This window comes from Barbus barbus (genome assembly GCF_936440315.1).
Source record: "Barbus barbus genome assembly, chromosome: 50".
Classification (NCBI taxonomy): Eukaryota; Metazoa; Chordata; class Actinopteri; order Cypriniformes; family Cyprinidae; genus Barbus; species Barbus barbus.
This window is the reverse complement of record NC_136728.1, coordinates 14,229,210-14,251,269: the sequence shown is the minus strand read 5'-3', so window position 1 is coordinate 14,251,269 and position 22,060 is coordinate 14,229,210. Positions and strand designations below refer to the sequence as shown.

Sequence of the window (22,060 nt, the reverse complement as noted above, 5' to 3'; positions counted from 1 at the left end):
TGCATAAAGATCTCTTTGTTACATTTGAATATTTTGGTAAAGAGCACTTTATTGTACATAATTGCAACATGGTGATTCACTAACTCACGACAAACAGCCAGACCCTGCCTTTGCATTCCACTGAAAAGTGCATTGGATTTTTACCAGCAAGCCATTTTACGAGCAACACACCACATCCTGAAACTGAAAGACCTGGTTTCACTTTCCACAGTTGTACCTTAAAAAATAGTCTTTGTTTTAATAACAGAACTTAATCTTATAACTACAATTTTAAAGGCAACAACTAACTTGCTTCACAAATCATTATATTCAAGAGGTCAGTACATGTATAAAAAGAAAAAAAAAAACTGAGCAGAGTTTGTACACGTGTAACACAGGTTAACCCATCGTGGGTCGTGGCACAATTGTAGTCACAGGTTAAGCCAACAAATTGAGCAACAATGAGATATCCAGCAGTCATATTGCACTACATTTGAGATCTCTTGATTAAAAAAAAACAAACATAAATCAATACTGGTCACAGACAGTCTGATAAATAACCACTTACTTGTTCGACAGAAATACTGCAACGTCAGTACAATTTGGATAGAAAATGCATTTAAAAAAGCACTTTGATTAGATAAAATCAGTAGATTTTAAGAAGTAGGAGGTTAGAGGTTAAAAACGGACAGTATTTAAAAATTTAATTGACCAGGTTTAACGGCAGGCAATTGCTATTTCACACGAATCAACTGTAATTGTTGCATTAAAATCTCTATAATATTAATTTGTTCGATTTGAATTAAGCAGTAAAAAAAAATACAACAATTTCTATAAATGTTGATTGTGCCCAACAACAGATGACTATTTCACACTAATCTCCTGATAAACCTGAAATCCACAATAAGGGAACTTTGAAAACAAATTTATATAATGTACATCCTCTAGAAGCGACCCATCCCACCCAAAAAGCAGAACCAAGTCCTGCCCCTTTGGCAAACCAGAATCTTCAGTTCAAAGTTAAACAGGGAAATGTGATGCCATCACGGTGAGAACAGCACCGTCTTGATGTAGTTAACCGTGGTTATATTCAACAGCATGGCAACATGCTCGTTCCCAGGCAGCTCGAACAGGTTAACAGGCTGCTTCTGTTGGCCGATCCAGCGTTTGCATTGTGTCGCACTCAGCAGGTTGACCGTTCCGTCTCCATCCCCGTTGATGACGGTGGGATCTGTGTCTGGGAAGTTTGTGTAATTGTATCCCTGAGGTGTGGGGATTCCGCTGCCATAAAGGCAGTGGACAGGAACGCCCGGAGGCTGAAGTGCACTGACCAGCGGTTCTGTGTCCTGCCTCATGGCCCAGCCGTCCTCATAGTTGATATCTTTGAAGAAGCGCTGATAGTCTTGGACGGTGTAGCTGGTGTTGGGGGTAGAAACCAGGACCATGTTTTTGGGCCAGGTGTGGGCGTAGGGTAAGAGCCAGACGGTGGAGACGGCCGTTCGCTGCTGGGTGCGGATTTTTAGAGGACTGATGAGAGGAATGCGGTTGTTGTCGCCTGTGATGGAACCAAAACCATCAAAAGGTCAAATCAGTGATCGAAAATGGGTTTTAAAACACAAGTGCCAAGTCTTTAGGGGTTGTTCACACAGGACTCGTTTCTGCATTTCAATGCATGTTTTTTTATTGTTTTTCCATGTAAATATAAATATTGGCAATAAAGCTCTTTCTGACTTCTGATATGTGCTAGAGAGGCATGTTTGACTGCAAAAACACGTTGTGTTGTGTTTATGTATTTGTATTCCATTTATGGTTTATTTCATATGGTTTTGAAAAATATTTTATAATATTTTAATAATTTGTATATAATTGTCAAGGTTTTTTTATTCTAAAAATGAAAGTACAATTTAATATACACTAAAAAAAAAAATTATTTTAAATAAAACAGATTAATGAATTATGTTTAACAAGAAAATGCTATTTCAGATTTTCAAGTGCAAAATTTCAAGTTTAATTTAATGTGTAACTTGCCATTTCTTTATAATTGCTTGTAAAATTTACCAGAAATTCTTTTTCACTTTGTATTTTTCAAAATAAAATGTTTTTACAAATATCATTAACTATACTGTATTAAGTAAAGCACTATATGAATAAATGTGACTTGTTTAAATTACTACATTTGAGTTTGCAAACCTCATGACAAAAAAGCTTTAAAAATATTAATATAAATAAGCAGTTTTGTTAAATAAATAATTAAATTATAATATTATTTAATCGTTTTTTATTCTAGAATATTAAATAATCATGTTTTCCCAGAAATAATAACACAAGATTATGCCAAAGTACTCGAGGTATCCTTTTTAAAAAAAAATATTTTTTTTCTTCATTATGATATGAGGACAGTTGTATCAATGTGACAGTTTTGACTTTATGCCCTTAAAAGTATCAAAAATAATTTGAACTGCTTCACTGTGACAGTTCTGACTTTATGCCAACAAAAAAAATATCAGTTATGTTATTTATAAATTAAACCAAGTTAATTATAACTCAGAAATTAAAGGTGTATTCAAGCGGCTGTATATGTGAATGAATTTATAATTAATTTTCATATAATTTAATACAACAAAAAGCCACCTCATTGACCTACAAATTAATTTCCAAAAAAGCTCCTTCCACAACAAATTTGGCCCATACCTGTTGCCATAACTCTCAGAGTTTTGCCCACTCCGGCCCATGGAGGCCCTAAAGACACATATGCCTTGATGTACCGGTCCTTCCAAGCCTGTGGCTGGTGATTAAGAAAATAGAGCGTGTACATATTGCCCATACTGTGCGCGATGAGAACCACAGGACCACCAGCTTTATTTGCCATCTCCTCAATCATCTGCTGCAGCTGCAAGAAGTACTCCTTATTCTCATCTACAGATCCAGATCAGGAGAAAACACAAGTAATTAGACATAATCAACATGTTCCCCAGAACTTAGTTTTTTTTGTGCACATACAGATCATGAAGATACTCACTTGGGGCTTTACGCCAGTCATAGGGGGCACCTCGAACATCATCGTCTCTGGTATAACCCCATTCAACCAATGCTTGTACTATAGTGAAGAAGTACATGCCTGAAACAGACAAAGCTCTCGTCAAACAACCGTTACCAATCAACATACTAACATAATGAAATAAACACCTAATTTGCACTCACCCACACTCCGTTTGCTAGGATCCAGATATTCCAAACTATATGTCTGTCCAAAACCAGGCACTCTGACATTCACCCCCGGAGGAGATTCAGTGAGGTGGGTTGAGTGATTGTACAGTAGCCTGCAAACAAAATATATGCTAATTACATATTTGCATATTCAAAGAAAGGTATAAAAAAAAAGTCACAAGGAGAAAGAGTCAACTTCCAATCTCAAAAAATGCACAGCATGTCTATGTTTTTACATTCAATTAAAAAATGCATTAGTGCCAGCCAACTTTTTCCAATGCCGTTGGTTCCAGAAGTATTTTTTTATAAATTTTTCCCATAGAGATTTCTAAAAAGTATTAATTAAAGCGTTATAACAATCCATTAACCAAGCCAACCAGCTACTACTGTAGGTGAATCACAACATTACAAACTTTAATTTGAAACAAAAATCATATTTGAAAAAAGACAAAGGTATAAGACGGTGTACTTACTGTGAGAAAAACTACAATCCCATGAAGCATTGTGAATGACAATTCAATTTAAATGATGGGATAAATATAAAATAAAGTTGTTAATTATATCTATAGAAACAATATATTTAAATTTATTGAGCACAGGTTTGGCCGGATTTGTTCACTGCAACCATAATTGGATTAAATTTTCTGCTTAGCATCATGGGTAATGTATTTTTTTTCAACAAATTTGGCTGTTAAACAATTATTTTGAAAATAGGTTAACAATGTGAATAGGCGCTTCAACAATACCACTGATTTAACAACCAAGAAGGAAGCTTATTTTTGAAAAATGGTATGGCTATCAATTTCCACATCACGTGAGCAACTTCCGATTCCTGATGCCCTTTTGCCCTTTACCTCATGTTATCAATCCAGCAGTCAATGGCCACCGGCACCAGCAGCTCCAGGTTGAGCCATAATGTGAAGTAGTCCTCTGTCTTCTTGTAGCAGATGTAGTGCACTACACTAGGTTTGTCAAGTTTAGCTTCAAGCTGATTCCCAAGATCTCCTGGAACTATAGAGAAAAGTAATTAGGCTAGCTAAACAATCACAAAATCACTATAAATAAAAAATACAAGAGAGCTTACTCAAATATTAAGGAGTTTACACAGGAAGCTCAATAAGAAACACTTAAACTACTATAGATATGATCAAGGAACCACTGATTAAAAAGAATTAACACCCCCCCAATATACTTCCTGCAATGTTTGCATGTCTTTATCATTGGTCACCACATCCAGAATTCATTTTTCACATATTTAACAAGACTAAAAAGAAGAATTTTTGCTCCTGCTATCAGGGGTCATGTAAATATTGGCTAATCAAATATTGTTCTTAAGATACTGTTATAGATATTTTTGTAGAAATAGTGTACTTAAGCCATGGTTTTATTGCGGTATAATGATATAGTGTAAATTTAGACACAAAGACAAATCTTTTTACACAAAAAGTATCTGATGGAAAATCCAGTCTAGTTTTGTTTTGTAACATGTTGAGGTGATTTCCAGCTAGTAGACAAGACTTTAAGGTGGTCTTGGCTACATAAAAGTGGTATGGCCAGCTGTTCTACCAGCTTATATCAGCTAATGACCAGGCAGAAACCAGGAACCAGTGGGCCATATAAGATCAAGGAGGCCAAAATGGTTTATGGAACACATTATCAGATAAAAAAAAAAAAAACATCTCGGATCAGATAAAAACTTGCCATTATGTTCCAAAACATAGATACTATTTTTAGATGGATTCTCCATCAACAGACAATGGTGCATGGAAAGTATGATAATAGTTAGCACATTGTACCATGGTACTTACAAGGTACTCTAAGATATTTCAAAGTATATTAGACTTTTAAGGTTCATATAGCTGACTAACTACCTAACTAAATAAATAAAATACAAAAATATGTATTAGGTTATGTCAAAAACATGGAACTTCTATACAATACTTCTAGAAAGTTTGAAAAAACAGCGTATGTAATTCTTAATTTATAAAATGTAGTCATAATTTGCCTGTGTGGTATTAAAAAGCAACACAAATTATTTTATTTTGATGTTTTATATGGCCGGTTGCGAAATCGTTTGATTTTTTTTTCCTCAAGTCATATGACCGCGTCATATGAGAAACCACCAAAGCGAAAATAAACATTTAGCCAGAAGAAAACGCCAGAAACTAACCGATAGGCTATAATACGATGGATTTGCTATGTTTTCTCTCTGACTGCGTTTCCTCGGTAAATTCCAGAGAATAATTACGTCGCTTTAACGCTCGCAGCTGCTTAGTCACATGTATTAAACTGTTGATGAAACACCGACACCCTTCAAGAAGTGTTAAACCACCACAGACAAGATCTGCTTATAAACGCATTTAGATATTAAACAACCCATATAATACTATAAAATGCATGGATATGAGATTAAAACGGACTGCTGTAACTTACATCATACATGTGTATGCAACAGTGGTTTTATCTCAAAACCTATCTATCTAAACAACATTTTGAACATCATAGCTTTTAAGCATCTGAACTACTGACTTGCCTACCTGGATAACGATAGTGTTGTCTAGTTAGGCAGCTCATTAGGTTTAGAGACCCAGCCCGTGTGACAGTTCATCACGAGACAAGTAAACAACTGAGTTGTGTCAAGTACAGAAATGCAACAGGACATTGCGCTGTAATAAACCAACTTACTGAGAACCACAGGCGGTCGATCCGAGCACACTTTCCCCGAGGAGCATTTCAAACTTATGCTGTCGGTAAATGACACCGACAACAACAAACACAGCTGGAGCGACGCAAGGATCAAGCGATGGCAGGAAAGCATCTCTTTCAGTGGCTCACACCTCTGCTGGCTTACTGGATCAACCGTGCATTCGCCTTTATCTGTCCATCACGAGGTCTGAGAGTGATCTGAGAATGGGTCTGCGGAACAGTGACAGCTGGATGAACATAGACAATGTGGAGATCATGCAATAGGTGTTTTTAAAGCAGCTAGACGCGAATAAACAATGGCAGAACGCATCGAGTCGGTGGGTGGAGCTTTGAGAGGCAAAAAATGCTGCAAGAATTTATGTAACAGCGCATGTGTTATCTGTATAGTCATGCATACCTCAGATGTAAATTTCGAAATAATTGTGTGATTTAAGATGCTAATTAAAGACTACAACTACTACAAGAATTGACTGTCGTTTGTTTCAGAATAACAGGTGAAAACCTATTCAAATAGTAGACCTTATAATTTATTAATCAGAAAACTCATAGCAAATTAGCCTGAATGACACTATTTAATTTGATTAAATATCAGATCATCGGAATAATAAAAAATGTGTTAAATGTTTGTATTAAATACTAATTGAAATCGCTTTCTCAATTAATTTTAATAAAAAGTATTTTATTTAAAAACAGGCAATGCTAAATTATTATTGAATGATCTTTTTTTATTGTCAGTTTTCATTTTACTTTTATGTTGTTATGTGCTTTTTAAAAAATTTTTGTATTTATTTATTTATTTGTATTTAAGTTTTAGTATTAGTGATTTTAGCACTTCAACTAAAAATGTCCAATAGTTATATAAGTATAAAATTATATAAGCATTTTATTCACTCACTAAGTTTATATAGGCTACTACAATAGCTAAAAACAAAATGAACTACAAATTAATAAAAACTTTATACGCGTTTAAAAATCAAAAACAAAATAAAATAGCAAAAACAACACAATTACTAATACTTTAAATAAAAGTAAAAAATTTAATATTATAATACTAAAATAACACAGCTACTAACAGAAGTAGGACACGTTATATATTTTCTTTTTATGAGAATGTGTGTTCTTATTGTTTTATTGTGTAGCAAGCATAAAAGCAATAAAAACGTATAATCCAAAAGCAGTCAAATTGGTGTTATATTGTGAATGTAGTCACGGGTTAAGGGGATGACCATTGTATATTGTCATATTGCACATGCAGGTTGCTTGTTTTACTCTCTATGAGGATGATGTCCAAAGATCATAGAGGTTTAAGGAAGAAAAAAATGCCAAACTTATTATTACTGATTAAAAGAATTACTATCAAAATATCTATATTTCAAGAGAAACAATCAATTATTTTTTCCAACAACAATCAAGGAAAGATTCCCTGGCAAAACGACTGCCTGCTTCTGCGTGAACTCTGAACATTTGTCTAACGCATTTGAATTTGTTTGCAAAAAGCTGATGTGTATCAGACTTAGAACTCATAAACTGGTTCAAAGATTACAGAGTTCAGCAAATATTATCTGTACTGTGTACAGGCGTATGAAAAACATGGACACATACATGCACCACTAATATGGATAAACATATTTATTTTAAGCATTCGTTAAACTAGTAGTTTAACAATGTCACAGCCTAAAAAAACATATGATCCTTTACATATATATGAAATGGGATTAACATGGTAGCATAGACAGTTTAAGTTTTGCTATGTTATACAAAAAAGAAACATCTAGTACATTTCACACTTTAAGAGCTACTATGGTGGCTATAATATTTAATGTACAGATTAAATACATTTGATAAATTCTGTATAATACACTGTAGCAAACGAATATATCATGTCTATTAATATAAACCAATACAAAGAGATGGCTTTTGTGCATGAGATCAGGACACTCCTAATGCAGCTGGAAAAATCTCTTCAGAGCTGTCGTCTGTTTTCTCATGGTACTTTCCCTCCAAAATTCTCTGGATTGCTGTGAGAGCCTTGTGACTGAAGACCATGTCCAAATGAGCCATGCCTCTGAACTCTGTCACGTGCACGGCCTGTTCCTGTTTCCCTATCCAGCGCTTACAGAGACTCATGCTGCAGCTGCCTACTGTGTCATCTCCGTCATCGTAAATAATATCTATGGGGTCGGCGTTTGGAAACTGTTCATCGTACACGTACGTGACGGGTGTAGGGAGGCCCACCCCATAGAGGCAGTAGACCTCGACGCCAGGTGGAGGCAGACCGGCGGTGAGGTTTTTGGTGTCCTCCCACATGTACCAGCCATCCTCAAAGTTGATGTCTTTGAAGAACTGTTGATAGTCCTGGTTGGTGTAGTTGAAAAAGGGGGTGGAGATGAATGTGTGGTCTTTGGGCCAAGCCTCTTCAGAAGGGATCATCCACGGATTTGTGGTGGTCATCCGTTGCTCTTCACGGATTTTTATATTAGACACAAAGGGTATGCCATCATTTTCACCTAAAAAGGGATAAAATAAAGACTAAAACTAAAACTTAAATGTTGAATACGTGCTAAAAAAATAGGTCATCCAAAATTTAAATTATATGAATTATTTATATTATATTATTATTATATATATTTAATTATATTAAAATAATCAGTATTTTATATTCTATGTCTGCATGTATATATATATAGTTTTATTTCAGTTATATTGAGAAGTCAACATTTATCATTTTCATTTAAAGTTGAAGCACCAAAATAATTGAAACTAAATCAACTAAAACGTAATAAAAACTATACAGACATATATTAAAAAAAAAACTTTACAAAAAAATTACTAAAACTTCAAATAAAATGGAATTTACAACAGCAAAAAATGTAATATAATTCAGAATATTTCCGAGAAGTTTTGTAAAATTTCCATGATTTATTTATTTTTATTGTTTTTAGAACTTTTAGAAAATGGAAAGTTTCTGGAAATGTTCTCCCTCTTTGTAACCCTATCAATGATACTAAAATAACATTGCTACTAATGGATTAATGGCACTTACTGAATTTGCATAATAATATAATATGTAATATTTTAAGTGAATGCTGTTCTTTTGAACATCTTTTGAAAATCCTTAATTACAAAAAAAACATTTTCCACAGTTTTTAACTGTTTTCAATATTGATATAAAAAAAATTTGAAGCAGCAAATCAGCATATTAAAATGATTTCAGAAGGATCATGAGGCACTGAAGATTGGAGTAATGATGCTGAAAATTCAGCTTTAACATCACATCACAAAATATATTAAAATAGAAAACATTTTTAAATTTTAACTAGTTCATAATATTACTGTTTTACTGTATTTTTCATAAAAAAATGTATAGCTGACAGCATTTATGGATGTTTTCTTTACTGTACCTGATGCTAAGACTCTGAGGGACTTCACAGCACCACCCCAAGGTGCTCCCACAGAGATGAAGCCCTTAATGTAGTGGTCTTTCCAGTGCTGAGTCTGCTGGTTGAGGAAATACAGGATGTAGTTGTTGCCCATGCTGTGGCCCAGAAGGTAGACTGGTTGCTTGTACTCGTCATGCATCTCCTCCACCAGGTTCTTCAAATGTGAAAAATACTCCTCCTGCTCATCTATACGGTACCAAACAGAAACACTCACATGAACTATTTCATTTTATTGCGTGTATGTGTGTGTATATATATATATATATATAGGGGTGGTGGTGCTAATATATATATATATATATATATATATATATATATATATATATATATATATATATAAATAAATAATCTATTTTTTTAATTATACATACTTATTTTTTCTAACTTGCAAATGTTTGTGCTTGACTGCACTGTCTGTTGGGTGGGTTTAAATGTTGGCAATTTTGAATTGCCTCTGTACATTATATAAATGTATATGAAAACACAATAAATATGTAGAGTAATATGCAGAGTTAATTATGTAGAGTAGGACCATACAACTCCAGTCCAGGAGGGTCACTGTCTTGCACAGTTTGGCTCCAACCCTAATCAAACACTTCAGCCTGTCATTTTCATGTAATCCTGAAGACCTTGGTTCTCATGGTTATGCATATTTGATTTGAGTTGGAGTTGAACTCTGTCGACTGTTGAGTAATCCTGATGTAGTGAGTACAGTCAACTATTTGTTTCTGCGCTATGGCTAAATGTTTGTTGTTGCCTGTCACTGTGATTTCACTTACTTGGAGCGATTCTCCAGTCATACGGAGCACCACGTACAGTCTCATTTCGCACATATCCAATGCTGACCAAATGCTGAACCATGGTATGCAAGTAACCTACAAAATTTTTTACATCATCAGTATAAAAAATATAAGATATTGAAGTTCATTGAGATGTTACTGTATACTCACCTGTCAGTTTGTTTAAGTCAAGAAACTCTATAGGGTGCGTCTGTCCAAATCCAGGGACCCTGACTTCCACCCCGGGAGCATTAGACGTCTTCCGAGTTGTCCTGTTGTACACAATTCTACACAAAAGCAACAAATGTTACAATCGGGTCAATGAAAAACAAGAAAATGTATTCTGTCAAGGTTACAAAAGCAGGGTGGCTTTTGTTCAAATATATCAGAGCTTCTGATAACCCGATTCAACATTAACCTAACAGTAGAGAGCTACTAAATATTGATTATGATACACTGGCCTGTCTTATGACATCAGTCTCTGAGAACCCTCCAAAAACAATACACAAAAGGTCAATGACCTGAAATACAGAACTGAGGATGATTAGGAAACAACAGTCAATAAATCAGAGGTACCTAGAACGGGTTGCTCTGTGAATTTGCGCACATGAGACAAAACAAGTTTAAAAATTGAGTAATACTACATTGCAAGCATAAAAGTAGTGATATATAAGCACACACACACACACACACACACACACACACACACACACACACTACCGATCAAGTCTTTTTGTTTTAAAAGAAATTAATACTTTTATTCAGCAAGGCTGCATTAAAGTTTTAGTGACAGTAAAGTGGCCTAATTTATAATGTTACAAAGTGAGTTTACCTAATATTATCAATCCAGCAGTCAACTCCAATGGGCATAAACATGTTTAGGTCAATCCACAGAGGGAACCAGTCCTCAGTTTTCTTGTAACACATCCAGTGTACCAGTGTGGGCTTGTCTATTTTGGCCTCAAGGCGATTACCCAGATTTCCAGGTACTGTAGGAGTCAAAAATTTTTAATTCGAAGACTAACTTTACCAGATACATATTTTGTTGTCAACAGTAGACCTTGCAACAATCTGTACACATAATATGGATTTAAACTGGTCTAAAAGTGCATGACATCTTGTATAGCCTGCCTTATGTAATATTTTATGTTTTTCTACTAAATTAATAAACACATTAAACAAACTCTCAACTTAAATATCCATGCTAAGAACGTAAGATTGCTTACCTATGATAAGAGGAGGAGTGCTGTTATTTATGACGCGAGGTTTGGCCGTCGGAGGGAAGATAACGTTAAATAACCAGAATCCAGAGGTCTGGTGCAGTGCAATCAGAAGAAATGCAATGCATTTGAAGGACCGCGAATGTCCCATTGTGTTTGTGTCTGTGTTGGATGTCTGCCTCTGGTTCCAGCGGCTTTAGTTCGTATCTATTAAAGCGTTCGTCTTCGTTCAATGAGGCGTCGCGGGGGGGCGGTGAGTGTATCAGAACGGGAGGTCACTGGACCGTAAACACTGTGAGAGCTCCTACTGTTTGTGGTGATTACATTATAACGATATATTTCAATGACAATAGGTCATGCATGAAATGAACTTGGGTCGATCAAAGGCACAATAAAAATCATGAATCGTGTTGAAAAGATAAGCACGTGTTATTTCAGTCAAAATGTGTAAATGTTTTATTTATTTTTTTTTTTTTTTTTCATTATATGTAAAAAAAAATAAAAAATAAATTTGGCTAACCTTCTGGCGAACAAACGTTCTTCCAGTTTGGTTTTTAATAATAATGTAAAAAAAAAAAAAAAAAAAAAAACACCGCTAACACATTCAGGGAACGTTTTTCTGGAACGTTTTAGATGGAACGTTTTTTAATGACACTAAGGTTACTTGGTTCAGGACGTTCAGAGAACATTCAAAAGTAGCATTCATGTTTGCAAAATTATAAAACGGAATGTTTTATGACCGTTTATATATAAAACAAGAAAAACGATTTAAACCTTTTAAAAAACGGTCTATGAAGGTTTAGAGAGTTTTCATAACTCACAGGGAAGGTTAGCAAAACGTTCTTAGAAATTGTTTTGTTAGCTACAATCTGGCAGTACATTAAACACAGAATACTACAAATACAACAAAAAGAAAAAAATTTGAAAGTGAAAAGGTAGAATTAAATAATTAAATTTTGCTGCAGGATCTTTAGTAGTATAAGTATAAACTTTAGTAAGTTAAATAAATAATGTTTTGATATGTTTTAAAGATTTACAATAATTTTATAATCTTAGTACTTTTATAATTCTTACTTACAAATATAACATTTTAATTAAAATGATAAAAATAAAAAAAGTTATTTTAAAGAAAACGAGAACATTGTCGACTCCAATGTTACGTCAGCGATCCCTCGCCATGGAAACCAAATTGCGGTACATAAACAAGTACCGGGGTTCTCTTACTGCTAATGGTTATTATGAACTTCGCTTAAATTTTAGGACAACCGGAGAAGAGATTCACTTTATTAAACTGTAAGTTCTCATATGCACTGATATGTTCCTTAACGCAAAAATAAAAACCATATATGTCGCTTTAACCATCTGTCAGATACCTTCGTGTTGCTGTATGTCGTTTAAACATTTTCCTCAGTATGTGCATGGCTTGTTTTAGATGGAAGTGTTGGCGGAGGTGGACTGTGAAGAGGACGTTACTATAACAGATGAAGAGAGAGCGGAGGATCTGGAGATCAGCCTGTCTAACATACGAATAACCCCTACAGTCACACACATGTGAGGTTACTAAAGTTCATCAACATGTGGTAAACTCATGTGTTCATGAACGCGCATGTTAAAGCAATGTTCAGCATTTCTCCATAGGAGCTCCTCTCACGTGCACACGCTGGATGTTTACAGTGGTCTTAAGCATTATCCACAAACACGGGTGGTATATCAGGTCATGCACTATTAGAGTAGCAGACTAAGGTCGCCAAACACCTTAAACTCTTTACTTTAACAAAACTACAGGGTAAATTAGTGCATGGAGATGGGAGTTTAATTATATAGTGTGCTATATTGTAACTCAAGAATGAATCTCATGAAGCCTGTCAATAACACATCCAGGTCAGGGTTATTATAGTTTACTAAATGAATAAAAACTACATAAATACTAATAAAAATGACAAAATTACACAGCAACACAACATACCTTTTAATAAATTAAAATAAAACAATTATAATATAAAAAAAACAATCAGCAATGTGAGTCATCCTGTCGGCACTTCTTTACAATTACTATTATTATTTAAAATATTAAATATTATTTATTAAAATCATGATGTAATATATTTTTATTGCATTATGATAATGGCACTTTTTCATATGAAGTTACGAATTACAAATATCACGAAAATTACAGCAATACAAATCTTAATGCTCCTAAACTAATTCATTATTTAATATTTAATGTAATGTTTGAATACATTTGAAGTTATACATTCTTAAAGCAAGTAATGCAAGTAAATGTCAGAATTATTGTTCATTAAACATTAAAACACAAGTTTTGGAAACAAAACAATTTATAAAAATTTCCTGTAGCTCAAATAGTAGAGCATGGCGCTAGCAATGCCAAGGTCATGGGTTCGATTCCCAGGGAAAGCAAGAGCTGATAAAGATGTAAAAACTGTAACTTGAATGCTTTGGATAAAAGCGTCTGCTAAATGCATAAATGTAAATATACTTCTGAAATGTTTTAAGAAAATCATGTATAAACATTATAAGTTATAATGAGACTTTTCCATAAACATATTACAAAAATAACATTATATCAAATAATGTTGCAATGCAAATTATTTTATATTTAAAGTATTATTTGAATGTATACAGGTAATGCAAATAATTTTAAGTTAAAATGTTCTTTAAACATTAAAACATGGGTCCCAAGACCACACATACAACAAAACAACTGATTAAAATAAATAAACAATTCATCTACTTTCTGTTTGCTGGTCTTTATTCTTTATTTCTTCAGTGCAAAGCCAAGACCTCAAGTGGCCCTTTCCAAATGTCCATCCTCATACAAGGAGAACTCCTCCCAGGAGAAGCTCATGCTAGCGATGGCAGAAAACTTCCGTCAGCAATATGCGCTTTTGTACCCGGATCACAAAGCTCTTCTCCTGTGCCCTGTGAATGAGTGTGGCGTTCAGGTGCATACAGCAAATACGCTTTCCAGACATGGCAACATTACCACAAATGCCCTTAATACTCAATTTTGTCCATTACATTTTCTTATTCCAATGTATAATCAACAGAAATTTGTAAGCACCACTTTGCGAAGCACCTTGCTGCCGTATCCTGAGCTGTACGAGTGGGAGGGATGTGCCAGTTTTGTGGCTGATTATCTCTCGTTGGAGCTTCTGGATCCACCGTTTGAACTTGTGAGAGAATCAGACTTGACTTATGATGGTTGTTTTTGCATCTTGGACTCAAAAACATGTTTTTATTTCATTTCTGTTCTTTCTAGCCCAAGCAACTGTCATCTCCCACCTGGGTTCTGCAGACTCAGAGAGGAACGTGTTTTGATTTCTCCATCGTGCTGTGTAGCCTGTTGTTGGGCGCGGGATACAACGCTTACTGCGTCAGTGGCTACGCTACAAAAGAGATCTGTCTTCTTGATCAGTCACGACAAGAGTGTCCCCTACTGCAGCCTCAAATACAAGTAAGCACAACTTACGCACATTTGATTTAAATTATAGAGGTTAAATAATAAAATATAAGTTTAACATTCTTTTATAGTATGTAAATTTATACAGATTAACAAGGGTCTTCAATGGTTTTCATGTCATGAATCCTATGTTGTATTATTTTGTTTTTATTGTTGATATTGTATTTTCACATTTTATGTATTTTCGCAAAATTTAGTTTGAGATCAATTTATAATTGGCATTCTCCCTAAAGTATTTCCACAAAAACCCTAGAGGTTGTGTAGCATCTGTTGAAGAACACAGCTTTAACACAAATTTCCTTGAGTGGTTGAAATCAGTCTAAACTGGATTCATTACTCATATTATGATTTTTGCATGACCTGTTTAGGATAAAACAGAGGAACCGAAGAAGCCAATAAAGAAATACTCTGTAAAACCCCCACGTGACTTGCACAGCAACTTTGAAAGGCGTCAAGAGGAGAAACAGCAAGCAGAAGCTGAAGCAGCCGCACTGAAGAAACAACTGGACGCAGAGAGACTTCAGAAGGTTGGGCAAAGAATGTTTCAATGAAATTCCGTTTGATTTTTGACTTGCATTTTCACCAGTTCCTCTTAAACAGGAGCGAGAACGTCCACCACCTGACCCTCTTCGGGGCTTGAGAGTTCACTGCTGGGTTCTGGTGCTCTCAGGAAACCGGGAGGTACCGGAGAACTTCTTCATTGACCCTCTGACAGGCAAGAGCTACTCCACCACCAATGAGAACTTCCTGGGCATAGAGAGCGTCTGGAACCATCGAAACTACTGGGTCAACAAGCAAGATTGCACTTTCGGGTGTAATGTCAGTATATCATAATGTGGATGCGTTTTAATATTTTCAGTGAAGATGAGCATTGGAAAGTTCACCGGGTCTTTGTGTGTCTGCAGGAGATGACCTTTGACCTGGGCGATCTGTCAAAGTGGGAGTATGTGCTATGTGGCCAATCTCTGTCAATCATTTCAGACCCAAAGACAATTGAAGAGCCAGAAGACGAGGAGGAAGTACAGAATGTTTCTAATTTTCCATGTAGTTTTAATGGCATTATTGATTTAACTGTTGAAGGGCCCATTCCACACTGAACCTGATATTTATATCTATACTTATGCTCAGTATCTATTACCTTAGATTTAACTACCCGTTTTGTTTCTGAAGGAGGAAATGGATGAGCTAAAAGTGTTTGAGATGCCTCCATCTTGGGTGACTAAAATAGACATCTCACCGGCAGGTCAAGTCCTCACTCTCACATATAGCTTTTCATCCATTATCTACTAGCTCTTGAGGTTAAATAATCATACATGTTATTTTTATCTTAATAGATATGGAAATGCGTTATCCAGGGTGTATGAATGTTATTCAGTACAGGAAAGCCAAGCTGGAGAAGTTTGCCCCTTATCTTCTGAAAGATGGTCTGGTGACCAAACTCACCACTTATAAAGACCTCGATTGTAAGATCTTTGCAGATGTTTCTGTTTTTAGTTCCAACATACCTTGTCACCATGTTGATCATGTACATTTATATCAACCAAACAAAAAAGGTGTGTGTGTGTGTATATATATATATATATATATATATATATATATATACACAGTGCCCTCCAAAAGTATTGGAACAGTAAAGACAAAATTGCTCTGTTGGCTGTGGAGTCAAGACATTTACAAATATGATTAAAAGATGAATATGAGACAAAACTACATAATGTCACATTTTATTATGTGGGTGATTCAACACATAGATGCTTTACCAGCTAAGAAGTTTAGCACTTTTAGAGTTTCATCCCTCTATCTGATGTGAGCATAAGTATTGGAACAGTTGCCTCACAGGTCTTTCTAAGTGATCAGCTGTGTCCTGTTGCATTAATTCTTCAGATATTAAAAGCAGGGAATGTGTCGTATCAGTTATATCCATTACTTCTGCATTCTGAATCTTGCATTTGATGATGACCCACACAAACCAGGATGAAGATGAGGGAGCTGACTTTGAGAGAAAAGCAAGCAATTTGGATGCTAAAAGAAAAGAGGAAGTCAGTTAGAGCTCTAGCAAAAACAAAGGGCATGGAGAAATCAAGAGTTTGGAAACCACCAGCAACCAACAACGACCTGATTGGCTGAGAAAACAACAGTAGTTGATGACAGACAAATCATAAAAGCTGTGAAAATGAATCCTAAAAGACGTGTCTGTAAAATCACCAACAACTTCCAGAAAGCTGGGATGATGCTCTGACAATCTACTGTCCTCAGGAGACTTTGACAGAATTACAGATGCTACACAACAAGATGCAAACCTCTGACCAGCACCAAAAATAGAAAGGCAAGATTAGAGTTTGCAAAAAAGCACAAAGGTGAGCCAGAAGAGTTTTGGAACAGTGTTTATGGACCGATGAGACAAAGATGAAACTTTATCTAAATGATGGGAAAGCAAAAATGTGGAGAAAAAAAGGGAACTGCAAATGATCCCAAGCATACAGCCTCATCTGTAAAGCATGGTGGAGGTGGTGGCATGGCATGGGCATGCATGCTGTCTCTGGATCAGTCCCTCTCAACTTTACTGATGACTTAATGTATGATGACAGTAACAGACTGAATTTGGAAGGGTACAAAATCATCTTGCCTACCAATATTCAAGAAAATGCCACCAGATTCATTGGGAAGTGCTTCATATTGCATCAGAACAATGACCCAAAACACCCTGCCAGTTCAGTCAAGGAATTTATAAAGAATTTATATAGGGCAAAGAAATGGAAAGTCTTCTATTGCCCAAGTCAGTCTCCAGATTTAAATCCGATTGAACATGAATTTCACCAGCTGAAGAGGAGAGTAAAGGCAGAAACTCCCCCCCAAAACAAACAATAATTGGAATTGGCTGCATTAAAGTATTTCAAGATGAGACCATGAGTCTGGTGATGTCTATGGGTCACAGACTCACTGCTGTGATTGTGTGCAAGGGATCTGCAACTAAATAATAGCTTTTAATCTTTTATATCTGCCTTATGTTCAACTGTCCCAATACTTATGCTCACATCAATGAGTGGGATGAACTCTAAAAGTGCTGTTCTTTTTATTTGGTAAAACATGTATGTGTTGAATCACCCAATAATAAAATGTGACATTCTGTAGTTTTGTCTCATATTCATCTTTTAATCATATTTACAAATGTCTTGACTCCACAGCCAACAGAGCAATTTTGTCTTTACTGTTCCAATACTTTTGGAGGGCACTGTATATATATATATATATATATATATATATATATATATATATATATATATATATATATATATATACACTCACACTCACACACACATGCTAATAGCAATAGTTCTCAAAAATTTCAATTTTGGCATCATGTAAATAACGCCTTAAAATAAAATAGAAAATAAATAATAATAATTATGAAAAATAATATATGATGATGATCTATATAAATACATACATTTATATTAACAAATCCATTAAAAGTGATATTTATTTAAAAGCATGTTAAATGGTAGTTCACCCAAATTGAAATAATCACTATTTAAATCATGCCTTTAAATGAATACTAATAACAATCAATTATATATCTAATTATATGGTTGCATTTAATAATAATACTTAATGATGATTAAATATTTAAAATAATTTTTAAATGTTTATTTATTTAAAAGCATGTTCATTTAGCCTTTAACCTGCTTTCAAGTACAAACTCTCACTTTATCTCATATACATATATAAAAATATATACATATAAATGTTACTCTCTTAAATAAATAATATACATATTAAATTAAAATAGTATAGACATTCTGAATAAATATTGTTTATTTTAAAAAACACGTTAATTTAGCTTTTAGTCTGTGTGTTGACACCGAGTACAAATTCCCACTTTGTCACTTTCTTAGGCACACAAGCCAGCACTATTAAGGAATGGTTCAAACATCGAAGTGATCATCTTGACGAGAGAGAACTACACACAGACAGCAATGTGACAACTGAACATTTCAGGCCTGGAAGAAGTGACGCTCTCAAATGTAATTAACACATTTTTATTATAATCCTGATGTCAGTAAATGTGACTCATTACCTCACCGATGATGACTCATTAACTTTAATAATAACAATTATTAAAGGGGCATTAAAAAAAAGGCCTGACATATTAAAAGTTGAATTTTGTTTAGACCACAGGTACATCACTTTAGTTCCTGAGACGGAGCGTCAGATGGACTTTTATAGTCATATTCGCACAGATGGTCTAGCCAGAAGAATCGAGAAGCCTTTCGAAATGACAGAAACCTTTGAAGATCGCACTGACTTCCTCTTTTATCAGCATGTTGTTTATGGAAAGCAAATCAAAGTGATTCGGGCTGGAGAGGCTCTAGAACAACGGCCTCTACAGGTAATGCTCTCTCAACAAACAGCTTCGACCTTTAAGCAGTTTAACCCAATATTATCTTACAGGTATTAACCAACAATATACTAGTGGCCTTACTAACAAAAAACATCCAAAAGATGGGGAAAATGGGCCAATTAAATTTTGTTTGGGGTCTCCAACAGAGGGTGGAGGAGCGGTTTCACAGAGATCATTCTAAGCCAGCAAGTAAAGATGTGGCTGAACGGATCTTCATGGTGTCGGACAGACGGATCCAGGTGACCTTTCATCTCGAGGAAGACAGGATCATCCCAGCTTGGCTCAACTTCATCAAACCCAAAGAAGCAGCAGACTCACAGAAAGCACAAGCTTTTACTCCACAGATGGTGTCTGGCTTTCAGGTCTGACGTCACATCAAAATATTCCATAAGCATAAGTTATACGACTGTGTTTTATTGGCACGTTAAAATGATAAAACAAAGATTTCGAAAAGAACCGCAAAACATTACAAGAAAAAAATTCTCAAGAAAATCTCAACAGGCCTTTTTATGATAATACTATCAAAATTTCAAGAATAAAATCATAGCAAGACAAAATTAAAATAATATTTTATGAGAATAAATTAAAACAAATAATATTGTGAGAAATAACTGAAAACAGAAAAGCAAGGACATTTCTGTTTCTGTCCAGTCACAATGCATAACCCCACCCACAGTAAAATCTCATTGGACCAAATCTGGTTTCAAATATCTGGATTTTTAAAGAAATTGACCCAGAAATTAAAATTCTACCTAAATAAATAAATACATTTTAAAAAGGATTATATTAAATGTCCAATAGTCACATTACACTTTGACAAACTGGTGTGCGAGATTTGTATTGAATCTCCTTTTTACGATCTTATTTCTATAATCTCAGTCGTACATATATGACCTGCTAATTCCACACTGAGGGTTATGTTTAGGGGTGTAGTTTATTAGAAATCATATAATATTTGTATGAATTAGTGTGAACTTGCAACTTTGATTGACTTTCTTTATAAAGTTCATTAAAAATCGTTGACTCAGAAATGAAAATTATTTCCAATAAAGTAAAAAAAAAAGAAAAGAGTAGATGATTGTGTTAAGTGTCCAACAGTGTCTCATGACAATTCGTAACTGGCGAATTTGTACAATCTCATTTGTATGTTTTTGTACAACCTGCTGAGTGGAAAATTCTTACAAGTTTTCAAGTTTGTAAAATAGTTCATTTTTGTGAGATCATTTTTGCTGCAGATAGAAAAATTAAATGAAAATGGTTTTATGGTTTACATTTTGTTTGTGTTCACATCTTGTTATATTTTACATCTTCAGGTGGATCCTTCTACGAAACCCTACAAGAACTTGCAGCTATATGAAATGCTTGTGGAATTGATGAGAGCAGAGGAGAATGTTGAACTTCGTATCAGAGATTCAGAAAAAGAGGTACTGCAGTTCACAAGCAGCATTACAGTAACATCTTTATCTAGCCAATTGCATTGATGTTAGCATGTTTGTTTCAGGTTAGGTCCATTCTTTCCTCAAGAGAAAAGGAAGACAGTAATACTGACCTGCTGATCTCTATCTATAACCCTACGAGGAACGAAACGGCACGTCTGCACATGGAAGAAAAGGTGAATCAAGGCTTTAATCAATCAGCCACTTTCACCACATTGATCCAAACTAACCAAACCCACCTACCTCTGGTTCCTTTTGTTTCTTAGGAACGTATGGCTAAAGAAAAGAAGCAGCGGCAGAAAGAGAAAGAGCTGGACCTACTGGCTCCATCCCAGGTCCGACTGGGACTCCCAGAAGTCCTCACACGCCAGGATGCACTTCAGCTGAAGACAGACTGTCTGAATGAGTTTAAACAGCAGCTCTTTAACAAAGCCAGCCTCATCCAGAGCAGAATCGAAAAGGCACGTTAGATAATTCAAGATTTAGCACCTTCTGTGTACATTAATTCATAATTGTGTACAAACATAAAACAGAAACTAGCTAGCAGAACATCAGCAGTTACAATCTGATTGGATGACTCCATGTTGAAAAGATAAACCCACCCCTTAAAGGCACAGAAACAATATAATCTTTAGTTCGTCACCTAACCTGGATAAGAGGGCCAGAAAAAGCTTCTAGTGAATTGGTGAACTTGTTTGTTCAGGAGACAGAGGAGTTACAGAAGAAGCAGCTGTGGTACCAGAAGAACTATCTCACTATGTCCAACGAGGACGAGGACGATTACCTCACCTACTGCTCTGAATCCATGTTCAGGATCCACGTTCTCAAAATGAGACTCATTCGGTACACACCTTAAATCATTTGCTGAATAATACGGTTATGATAACATGACCTTTTTGTAGTATGAAGTTTTTTTAACATGAGCATATCTGTATATTGTTTTTGTAGACACAAGGAAAGAGCGCCTCAGAAGTATCTGGCACTGGAAGAGAAACTAAAAAGACATCCAAGGTTGGCCAGTCACTTGTTGTAACAAGTGCATCCTAGTATATGACTCCACCTATCCCAGACCGTCACATATGACCTCAATAAAGTTTTTCGTTGCATCATTTGGGACAGTATTTTCTTTTTGTTCTGATAAAGGTCAAGAAACAGACACAATATCTGATAAACTATGTGAAAAAGTTACTATGCCACAAGTATACACTACTTTTAAGTTTGGGCTCTGTAAGATTTTTTTATAATTTTGTTTTGAAAAAACTATGCTCAGCATAGCAGCATTTATTTGACCAAAAATACAGTAAAAACAGTAATATTGTTGGCGCCGACAGCCTGGCGGCATTCTGCCAACATATAGCGCCGTTGCACTTTGGGCGTCCCAAGTTCGAGTCCCAGCTAGTGGAGCTTTCC

The 22,060-nt window shown here is 35.1% G+C and overlaps 3 protein-coding genes across 4 annotated transcripts; 1 reads left to right on the top strand and 2 right to left on the bottom strand.

Moving 5' to 3' along the window:
- Nucleotides 1-21: 21 nt before the first annotated feature.
- On the bottom strand, nucleotides 22-6,200 carry LOC306868277 (lysosomal phospholipase A and acyltransferase-like). The gene is made up of 6 exons (XM_079414386.1): nucleotides 5,872-6,200; nucleotides 4,041-4,197; nucleotides 3,181-3,299; nucleotides 2,999-3,097; nucleotides 2,671-2,895; nucleotides 22-1,534 (listed from the first exon to the last, which is right to left on the bottom strand). The coding sequence occupies exons 1-6, from the start codon at nucleotides 6,002-6,004 to the stop codon at nucleotides 1,023-1,025; spliced, it is 1,245 nt and encodes a 414-aa protein (XP_079270512.1). The 5' UTR covers nucleotides 6,005-6,200; the 3' UTR covers nucleotides 22-1,022.
- A 1,305-nt stretch (nucleotides 6,201-7,505) lies between these two features.
- LOC306868276 (phosphatidylcholine-sterol acyltransferase-like) lies at nucleotides 7,506-11,563 on the bottom strand. Its single transcript, XM_079414385.1, has 6 exons — nucleotides 11,338-11,563; nucleotides 10,944-11,100; nucleotides 10,283-10,398; nucleotides 10,112-10,207; nucleotides 9,294-9,518; nucleotides 7,506-8,399 (listed from the first exon to the last, which is right to left on the bottom strand). Exons 1-6 carry the CDS (start codon nucleotides 11,480-11,482, stop codon nucleotides 7,822-7,824), a joined length of 1,317 nt encoding a protein of 438 aa, XP_079270511.1. The 5' UTR covers nucleotides 11,483-11,563; the 3' UTR covers nucleotides 7,506-7,821.
- Nucleotides 11,564-12,497: 934 nt separating this feature from the next.
- ccdc135 (coiled-coil domain containing 135) lies at nucleotides 12,498-21,761 on the top strand. 2 transcript variants are annotated; one of them, XM_079414360.1, is made up of 18 exons: nucleotides 12,498-12,624; nucleotides 12,764-12,882; nucleotides 14,120-14,294; nucleotides 14,400-14,525; nucleotides 14,612-14,806; nucleotides 15,181-15,339; nucleotides 15,413-15,631; nucleotides 15,718-15,831; nucleotides 15,983-16,055; nucleotides 16,147-16,275; nucleotides 18,709-18,837; nucleotides 18,985-19,202; nucleotides 19,361-19,576; nucleotides 20,528-20,638; nucleotides 20,716-20,826; nucleotides 20,917-21,111; nucleotides 21,354-21,493; nucleotides 21,599-21,761. In XM_079414360.1, exons 2-18 carry the CDS (start codon nucleotides 12,764-12,766, stop codon nucleotides 21,681-21,683), a joined length of 2,514 nt encoding a protein of 837 aa, XP_079270486.1. In that variant the 5' UTR covers nucleotides 12,498-12,624; the 3' UTR covers nucleotides 21,684-21,761. The 2 variants fall into 2 exon arrangements, with proteins under 2 accessions (XP_079270486.1, XP_079270487.1); XM_079414361.1 differs by having other exon boundaries at nucleotides 12,509-12,624; nucleotides 12,743-12,882.
- The last annotated feature ends 299 nt before the right edge of the window (nucleotides 21,762-22,060 follow it).